Source organism: Primulina huaijiensis, chromosome 13 (assembly GCF_012295235.1).
Source record: "Primulina huaijiensis isolate GDHJ02 chromosome 13, ASM1229523v2, whole genome shotgun sequence".
Lineage (NCBI taxonomy): Eukaryota > Viridiplantae > Streptophyta > Magnoliopsida > Lamiales > Gesneriaceae > Primulina > Primulina huaijiensis.
Genome location: NC_133318.1, coordinates 18,677,582 through 18,688,412, shown reverse-complemented (window position 1 = coordinate 18,688,412; position 10,831 = coordinate 18,677,582). Strand labels below are relative to the sequence as shown.

At 33.2% G+C, this 10,831-nt stretch overlaps 1 protein-coding gene across 1 annotated transcript; it reads left to right on the top strand.

Moving 5' to 3' along the window:
* The first annotated feature begins 5,934 nt into the window (after positions 1–5,934).
* On the top strand, positions 5,935–9,098 carry LOC140991594 (fasciclin-like arabinogalactan protein 17). The gene is made up of 3 exons (XM_073461640.1): positions 5,935–7,370; positions 8,634–8,796; positions 8,889–9,098. Exons 1-2 carry the CDS (start codon positions 6,059–6,061, stop codon positions 8,705–8,707), a joined length of 1,386 nt encoding a protein of 461 aa, XP_073317741.1. The 5' UTR covers positions 5,935–6,058; the 3' UTR covers positions 8,708–8,796; positions 8,889–9,098.
* The last annotated feature ends 1,733 nt before the right edge of the window (positions 9,099–10,831 follow it).

Genomic DNA, 10,831 nt, shown 5'->3' with positions numbered 1-10,831 from the left:
TTTTTGAAAAAAAAAAATTATAGATTTACTTTTAAAATTAGAGATTTTATTGAAAATAAAATTCCCATTTTATCAAATTTTAAACATAAATATTTTAAATTATAAAATAAATAAATTCTGCAGGCACCAAAATTATGTTTGTATTTGCAAACACTAGCTGGCACGAAATATGGCAAAATTTGCAGCTAACCAAAATTGATGTTTGCTGCTGCTGCAATAATATTACTGATTATGATTTTTTTCTTCTTACCTTGCCTTCCATCATCAGCGCCATACAAACTCACAGTACAAAATCATGAATGTAATACAAGTATTCTACCTATCATAAACTGAATTAATTTATTTTCAGTACCTTGTAGGAATTTGATCTTTTGTTTTTTTGTTGTGGCCTTGCTGCAAATTAACATTTGGAGCAAGCGTGTGTTTTGTCAAACTCTCTTCGATCTCATCAACCCCTTTCCACCTTTTCTTTTTGGGTCTGCCCTTTGCTTTCGCGATAGGAGGTGGTTGAAGAGGCTCAAAATCTGTCTTGATGTGGACATAAGTTGTTAAGTAAGCATCCTTTTTGTAGCACGGGGTTGACAAAATCATCAATGCTATGCAAGAGTTGTATGATTGAAGCAAGGGTATCCAGATAACTGGAACATTCCACACGTGCATACCCATTACTCCAAGTCAACAATATATTGTTCAATGCCAGTTTCTACCTCGTACTCTATTATACAAAGTAGAACATTCCTTGCCCATGTCCCTATTTTTCCCTTATTTCTTATCAAACATAGAAATAATTTGCATATCCCGAGCCTCGAAAAACATAATTTTAAATGATTCAGCCATGATATAGACAATAACATCACACAAACAAGAGCTGGAAAAATGAGATCTCACCCCATGAACGAAAGGAATTTTACCTAACAATTAAATGCATATTATATTAAAAACTGATATGATTAAAAATAAGCATGTATTTTACAAGTTTACCTAGCTAACCATTCAGCTGCATTGACAAGTTTAGGGTTCTCTTTTCGGTCTTCTTCATCCAACTTGCGAACTCGTTTTTATTACCTGTTCTATCAGCTCTCCACAACAACTTTCATAAATCATCCCCTTTATACTACAAACTCATATTCTGGTACATATGTCGAACACAATACACATACTCACAATTTGGTGTTTGCTCCTTTAGTGCCTCTATCAAATCTTTTTGTTTGTCCGAAATAAATGTCATTTTTCCATCAACGGACACTCCAATATCCTCCAACAATTCACTTAAAAACCAAGAACAATTTCCCCTATTTTCCACTTTCACCACAACCAATGCTATATATAGGAAATAGGTTATTGTTTCCATCTTTCCCTACAACTACCAAGAGTTGCCCGTCATGTGGTATATATCTTCAAAATGCAGCCATCAACAGCAATTAAAGGTCTACAACCATTTACAAAACCCAACCTCATTATTTGACTCAGAATCCTTGCCACGGTCAGATTCAGAACTCAAACTTGCCCCAATTTCCGTACTCTTTGTTGCATGTTGCTCATCTCCATATGAATCATCATCAAGGGGTGGTTAATTCTCAACTAGGTGATCACAATGTAATTGTTCATCATTAACTACATCCCCTTCATTTCTAATCCTTGAACTACCATTTGGCTCATCACTGTGTAATTGTTCATCAACTACAACATTTGATGCTTGTCTTAGCTTTCCCTACACCCAAAATCAATAATATATCACATATATGCTTCATATTTAGGATCAGCAACTTGCAGCGGCACACAATTATTATTTTGACACCATATTGTAATGTTCTTCTCGACCCATAATAAAACACGTGCATGGCACTAACATCTGCAGCATTCTATCTTTAACATGACCAAGCCCTCATCAAGTGATAAATTTGGTTTCTTGAAGAAAAAATCAACATTGAAGCTTCTATCTCCACACAAACCATACATCCCAGAATTAAGGTTTTCAAAATCAACATATGGAAATTTAAACTTCTTTCCATCAGCATACTTTAATGTGTCATTCTTCACAAAAACCGATAAACCCATCATCCAAAATTGAAAATACATATACCAAATAACTGTTGGTCTCACTTGCGGTAATTTGAGATAATAAAACCCGAAAATAAAGAATAAACTGGACACCGAGATTTACGTGAAAAACCCCTAAAAATTATTATTAGGGTAAAAACCACGGGCAAGATGAAAAGAATTTCCACTATAATATTTTGTGGTGTACAACTCACTCACTGTGTTTCCAAAGAGAACACACTCTCTTAACACAGGAGAACAAAACACCTCACAAATATTATAGAACTAAGCACTCAAATGCTATTAGATTAGAGAAAACTCGAAGAATGGATGATTTCAGAATGAAGGAATGGAGCTCTATTTATAGAATTTCCTGTCAGTGTGAAAACGCGTTACGTCTGAACGCATCCTACCGCGTATAAAACGCGTTCATTTCTATCTGAGACAAAAATGCAAACCTTTGTTCAATCGTCCATTTAATACTCATATTGCCGACAATCACAACCTCTTAATCATTAAAAGCTTATTGCTGTCTTTATCAATCCCCGTGATATCAACCCGTGAAAAAAGGAAAAAATATCCGAAATATCAATCGTGGAAACAACAAAAAATCAAAATGGAAGAATTTCCATGTTCAAGGGAGTAAAGTTGGAAGCGGAAACCGTCCAACAAGAGTTTCGATCTAGCGGATAAATTTCTCTGGGGCTTTCTTTAGTTATTAGGGTGTAGATTTTATTTTCCTGGGGACTTGAAATCGATTTCATGTTCTGCATGGTTTTGTTCATGCTACTCAAATCGATAATGTATTTATCCATTCTGCACATAAAATGTGTGCTGCATGGATAAATTATGCTCACTGATTCAACTTTGATGTCTAGATTAGTGATCATGATTTATCCCTCAGAACACGTATCATGTGCTAAGTGGAAAACTGAGAACGGAGAATGATTATTGTTAAATGGAGATTTTTTTCTGTCCTTTGATAAATCTATGAGGCAAAAAATAAATTTTTGGGAGAGTGACCTAAAAAAAAGAGAAAATGCTCCGTATTCTTTACAGAAGTTATTATTAGTTCATCAAGAATTTTGAGATATTTAGTGTAATTTTGCTCAAAAAATATCTATGTAGTTGACATTTTCAGAATATAGGATTTAAATTAATGAAGTCCCAACTACTCAAAGCAACATATGTGATCCATATGGTGACATGATTTAACCCTCTTTCCCCACATTATTCTCGACTACAAATCTATAATTTTTAGCTTCACTAAATTAAATGATGACAAAATATTGTTGAGTAGGTCTCTTGTGAGATGGTCTCATAAATCTTTATCTGTGAGATGGGTCAACCCTACCGATATTCACATAAAAAGTAATACTCTTAGCATAAAAAGTAATATTATTTCATTAACGACCCAAATAAGAAATTCATCTCACAAAATACGACCCGTGAGACCGTCTCACACAAGTTTTTGTCAATATTGTTAATCAAACCCCATAATCATTGTCACATAATTTGATATTTAAAGTAGGACATCGTTTACTCATCTTTATTTTGTCTAATATTTAGTTCGAGTTTTATAAAATATCAGTGTCATTCATCATTATATTATCAAAATGCATTGATTTATCATCATTATATTATGCGTCATGATCATTCCATCAACGAGCTAAGTGATGCCTTGGTTTAAATAGCAAATTACGCAAAATGGTTAAATATATAATTGCTTTTATATATAAAATAATTATTTTATATGACAAAAGTACTATTTTTAACTGTAGTTATGGACCGTATCGGTTCTTTGAAGGATATAAATATGTGAAACATGATCTTTTAATATAATTGCTTTTATAACATGATTATTTTTTATAATGTACTCGAGGTTTTGGGTGAGAGACCTCGAAGTGAAAGGACTTAAAATATATACAATTTCTTTTATATGAACGTTTTTTAATTAGCATCACATTGCGCTAAAATAATGAAAATCTTTTGAGATCAAATATGTTATTTATCGAAATGGTCCGTTCTGAAAAAATAATTTCATATAATACATGTAAGATTAAAACCAAGCATCCACCAAGTAATTTTATATTTAAAATATTATTTTTCATTGCAAAAGTATCATTTTTTTTTAGTTATGTTATGAAAACAAGAATTGTGTAATATATGTTTATTTGAGTGAAAAATATAAATTTTTAATATATGTTGATTTGAATGAAAATATTAATTTAGATATAAAAAATATATTGTGTTAAAATATACAAACTTGACTGAAAATATTATTTTTTATTTTAATAATATTACTTTAACTAAAATGTAGATCGAGTCGACTCATCGTACTGATATAGATTTGTGAATTTCGTTGCATAAAAGACATACTTGTTAATTTAGAAAAACTAGCTAAAAAAATTTTATGTGTTGATTATTTATTCAACATCAATCATCATATCAGTAATTATTTCTCTAACATCAATCAAATTATATAATTAATATTAAAATATTATCATATTTATATTTATTTCATTTATATTAATTGATTATTAAAGTAATGATAAAATTGTAATTTACTATCTTATCCAAAATTTTCTCGCATAAACCTTTTGCATAATGCTTGTTTAAAGAGGTTTACTCAAGTGATGTGGTTTATATGTTAATGCATTAAACTGAAAAGTTTATCTAATACGTATCTGAAAAATAACGGCGGTGGATTCTCCCTGACATCGGAAAAAATACATAATCTGAAACTCCTCTTTTGTGATTTGGACGATGAGTTTGTCATAATTATGTATTGAACTAATCTAAACTTATGATTTTAGTGACATATCAACAAGAAATTTTATTGAATTATATGACTTGAAATTGTCGGTAAATTGGTTTATAATATTTGAAATTAAAAAACAAAAACAATGAAATACCCAAAACCCGAATCAAGTCGCTGAGCATTGATAATTAATTTGAAGATTATAAATAATTACTTAAAATCTTAGTATTTATTAAAAAAGATTATCATATGTTTTTATATTGTAAATAAATTGAGATATGACAAAGCATCTGCCGTCGGGCGAGGCGTCCTTGTTGAGCCGTAGAAACAAGCGTTATTGTCACGCGCTTCTATAGGGACGTGGACAAATTCATTTTCGGACAGTGACAGCTCGCCTCACGACTTCTCTGAGCTTAGCTTACACGGCTTGCTTACCCACGGATTTTTATTTATATTTTAAAATTATTAAGAATTAAGTTTTGTTCTTTAAATTTATTAAAAATATATCCTCTCTCGTTTTTATATATGACTCTTGATGATTGTAATAAATACAAGATATATGATTCTTTATTTTTTTGTAATTTTAAAAAACTGGTTTTAAAAAAATAAAATAGTTAATTTTTTAAAAAGAAAATAAAACGGAATTTGGAATGGGTATCGGCTTAAAACGCAACGAGGACGGCTTATTGAGCCGTTCACGGACTGCTAACTCTGCGTGGTCCCACTTCCAATCTGTCTTTTAAATTCCCTGCCTTATTGTTTTATATTCGATTTCTTTGTGTGTGTACACACACAATTTATGATAACATTTATAGAAATTTCACACAGAGAATTATTTATTCTTCTCAACTCTTGCTTGCTTGATTAATGCGAAAAATGGTAAGTTATTTATTAGAATATCTTGAGAATTAATTAATCAAAATTAATATTAACACAAAAAAAATTATGAAATCTTTTGGTGAATCAATTTTGTAATACGAGTTTTAATTTAAATTAAATAATAAAAATATTATTTTCATAATAAATATACTACCTATTATTACCTATATTAAAGAATTTTTCAAAACAAAAAAAATACAAAACAAAACGAGAAAACAATAAATACAACACGTAATATTATTACATTACACAGCAAAAGCAAAGAAACGAACCCCACTGTTCCGTTCCTTCTTCTTTCTCCACAAACAGAGAAAGGAACAATTCTATTAATCTTCTTCTACACTGAGACATACCAACCCATTTCACTCCTCAAACGCCATGGATTCTCAGATCTATGGCGTCCCTAATCTTCTTTTCTTCACCCTTTTCGCTTTTTTGGCTATCACAGCTTCTGCATTTCCTGAAAACCCGTCATCAAATGTAGCTCCACAAATCAACTCCAATTCAGTTCTTGTGGCCCTTTTGGATTCTCACTACACCGAACTATCGGAGCTTGTGGAGAAAGCGCTCTTGCTTCAGACTCTCGAAGAAGCTGTTTCTAAGCATAATATCACCATTTTTGCTCCTCAGAACGAGGCTCTGGAACGGGATTTGGACCCGGAGTTTAAGCGTTTCTTGCTTGAGCCGGGAAATCTCAAATCCCTGCAAAATCTTCTTCTCTTCCATATTATTCCAGCTCGCATTGAGTCCAGACATTGGCCGGTGGAGTTGAACAAGAAGTCTGTTCTTCATGCCAGCCTCTGCCGTGATGCGATTGGTGAGAAGATTCAATTGAACGGGAAGAATGGTGAGAAAATTGTGGGAATGGCGAAGGTTGTCAAATCAGATGACATAGTTCGTCCAGATGGAATCATTCACGGCATTGAGAGATTGTTGGTTCCGAAATCTGTACAACAAGATTTCAATGCGCGGCGGAACTTGAGGGAAACCTCCGCCATTTTACCAGAAGGTGCACCGGAAGTTGACCCAAGGACCCACAGGCTGAAGAAACCGGCGCCGCCTGTACCAGTCGGTTCTTCTCCGGTTTTGCCCATATTCGACGCTTTGGCTCCCGGTCCGTCCCTGGCTCCGGCACCGGCTCCCGGTCCTGGAGGGCCGCACCACCACTTTGACGGCGAGAGTCAGGTCAAAGACTTTATTCAAACCCTCCTGCATTACGGAGGATACAACGAAATGGCGGATATCTTGGTGCATCTCACCTCGTTGGCTTCCGAAATGGGAAGATTAGTGTCAGAAGGGTACGTGCTCACAGTATTAGCTCCAAACGATGAAGCCATGGCGAAATTGACTACAGACCAATTAAGTGAACCCGGTGCCCCGGAGCAAATCATGTATTATCACCTGATTCCCGAATACCAAACGGAGGAAAGTATGTACAATGCGGTGAGGAGATTTGGGAAGGTGAAGTACGATACACTGAGACTGCCGCATAAGGTGGCGGCAGAGGAGGCCGACGGGTCGGTCAAATTCGGGCAAGGAGAAGGATCCGCCTACCTATTTGACCCTGATATCTATACAGACGGGAGGATCTCTGTTCAGGGAATTGATGGGGTCCTGTTTCCGCCGGATGAAAGCAAGCTTCCTCCTAAAGCTTCTCCTGTTGCCAAGATTGCTTCCAAACCAAGAAGAGGTACGATGTTTATCTACTCACTGTTCTTAATTACCCTTTTGTTAATTAAGTAGTTGAAGATAATGGGTAGTGGCCGGAATCTGTGAATCGATGGGGATTCAGGTAGTCCCCGGGGGTCATTAATTGCCACCGAATATGGTGGTGATGGATGAGTCAACGAGGAACACTAGCATTAGGCTTTACAGCTGCCATGTTATTTAACTTCTTGCGTCGTTTGGGTGTTAGGCAATAGGCACCACCATTAAAATTGGGTCTCACCTGCTAACGAGCCTGTCCATGCCTATGTTTAACCACCGCAAAAGTTACCTTTCTGGTTCTTAAAAATCACGACATGTTCAGAAAATTCACCTATTTCAATACCTTGGTGGCAAGAAATCCATTAGGCTGGCTGTAATAATCACCATATTTCACTTTCACTACCCTTTTTATGCTAAAATTTTGCTAGTTTTTTTTTTTGGGGGACTGTTTAGGCATTTGCTTCTGTCGGTTGGGGGCTCGAGCCCATGCTGTAGGGAACACTAAAAATAACTTTCTTGATATTATAAAAGAATCTGGTGCACACAATCAATGGACTTCTGTTGAGCCTCTATGGCTTTGTTGTATGGGTCTGGTTTTCCTTAATACATAAGGGACCCATGTGTGAATTGAAATTCGGTGTCTTTCTGTTTACATGTATACAAGATACACGTGAGATGCATACATCAAGGACTGTTTCTTGGATCCTTTGTCTGCATACATTATTAACATGTTAGATGTTGTAATATCTATGTTACATGTTAATCATTCGGTCTAGCATATTGGCCGAAACAATAACAGAACATGCACAGAGTCATAAAAACCATAGCAGCTTAGCTGTGTGGAATAATACAAGTTTTGATTTTAGGCATCAACTTTCAGACCAGCCTGTTTTTTTATGAGTTGTTAAATTTGGTTTGTTGTGGCTTTCAGTGAATTTATGTACAGTTGTTGACAGAGAAATGTATCTTAATTATTTCCTTTATGCGTATAAAAATAAAGTAGGCATCGAATTTATTTCTCCCTATTCCGTCGGTAGCAATGAGTTTAAGATTGCACCAACAATTATGTTCAAAACTTTAGAGAATGAAACATACACAAAAATTTTGCATTGGTTTTTGTGAATCAAAAGTTCTATAATTTATCTTTGTGAATCCCAAGTTTGAAAAGGGATTTTAATTATTTAATCAAATTATTATATTTGTATGTTTTTGCATTTTGCAGCTTCTTACAATTTTTTTTGTGCAGGAAAATTGTTAGAAATGGCATGTACATTGCTTGGGTCTGTCGGACAAGACTCTCGGTTCTCTAGCTGTTATTAAAAAGTTTATACTTCGGAAATGTGGATGAAAATTATAATAATAATAATAATGATGATGATGTAAAAGGATACACAATGCTTCAAGAAATGGTAAGTGAAATATTCGATTTTCCCTAGTTAAATTAAAATTGTTACATTGTAGTAATATGTTCTATAAACAATTTATTTATTTAAAATTGCAGTTCTTTGTTAGAGAATGGCCATAAAGGGGTGGAGTGGTGTCGGTGCTTGACTGCTTGCATGGAAGTAGACGCTCGAACCCTCGAGAGTAGAGGTTTTTGTTTTCATTTTTTTAAAATTTTTTGTTTAAAAACTGTAATTAAGTGTGTATTTTTTATTTGTAATTAATGGTTTTCTTCCTCCTGCCGACAGTGTCTGCAAAATATTTAATATCCTTCGTTTGCTCTTATATTAATTATTCATGATATTAAGACAAAACTCCCGGCACTAAAAAAACTAATTAAAGGGAAAAAGAAAAATTAATTCATTATTCATTGTTTTTATATTGTGTTCAAAGAAATTGTTACTTGTTCCATATTAATTGGATAAAATATTTGAGAGTTGTATGTATGAATTTGGACAATTCTCTCATATTGAGCTAGCTTTTGGGTTGAGTTAGGTTCAAGTCTCAATCTTAACATGATATCAGAGCTCAGTTTTTATCGTTATGTGTTGGACTGCTTATAGTTGGGTCACTCGTTCTGCTCATAGTTGGATTATTCGTAAACTTCACGCTCCAAATGTTCATTCATGGATGTGAGGTGGGTGTATTAGTTGTCTCACATCGGTTAGATAAAATCCATGATAGTTGTATATATGGACTTGGACAATCATCTTCCCTTGAGCTAGTTTTTAAGGTTGAGTTAGGTACAAATCTTAATCTTAACATAAACCTTATATATTTAACTATCATTTTATTATAATTATAATAATGTATTATTGACTTTATTTATTCAAAAAAATGCTTTATTAACATGAATTACATATAGTAAGATTCCAATTTTTTATGATAGAAAGGTTATATGTAATATGATTAATAAATGAAGTACTACAAAACTAAGCAACAAAAAGCTTTAATTTTTTAAACCAGCCACCATATTCTTGTATCTTTTCTTTCATTTTGTCAAGCCATTTCCATATCCTTTTTATTTAACCATATAATATTATAATAACAAAAACAAAAGGTTACACATATATAAAGATGTATAATTTCATGAACATCCACCGTGAACACCTACGTAAACATCGTTGATATAACTTCCACTTGGTTGTCCCATAACATCAATTCTATGTATGAAATTGTGAGTCGTTTTTAATTATAAATGGTATAAGTGAAAAAGACATAAAAATGGTAGATGGTACATGGCTTTTCACGTAAGGTGCCATGTCCAATCTCCAAAATTAACAACAATTATTGGTTTTCTTTCACTAATTATTACACCATCCATTAATTAAATATTTTATTTCAATTTGTTTCATTTTTTTACCATTTTTTAATCAATAATCATAATTGTTAATTACATATTAATAATCACGTTATAATGAATGAGAACCGAGCTGCGTCACATGGGAATTATTAGTTTTGTGGGGACTTTACAATTCCAAGCTCCAGTTTTATTCTTTGATTGGCGACTCGGAAAGTTTCAAACTTCACTACCAAGCTTGAATTATATTTTTTTTTCTTCTGCGTGCCGCAATAAGGCCAATATGTTAATTTTTTTTAAAAAAACAATTATCTATATGATTTGCCTTTACTTGATTTTTTTTGGGGTGAAAATGTGATACATCATAATTATCATTTTTAAAAAAAATCTAGACCTCCCAAATTTTGAAGCTTAAACCGGTCAAAATTAATTCAAAGTCGAAACGGATCGTATTCGTCATGAGGGAAATTCTCCGATAACATCTATTGTGGTATTGTCTTTAGCAGGAAAATTGTAATTTTAGCATTTTGGTTTTCATCCAATAATTTAGATTTTTTGTTTCAATATTTTTTGTTTGAAACCATTAAATCTATCAAATAAAGTTTTTTGACAATGATGCTCTCATACGTGACGTATTTTATGAGAGTAAAAACTATATTACATATAGTAAAATTCATCTTAGCAAAAAAAAAACAGAGAAA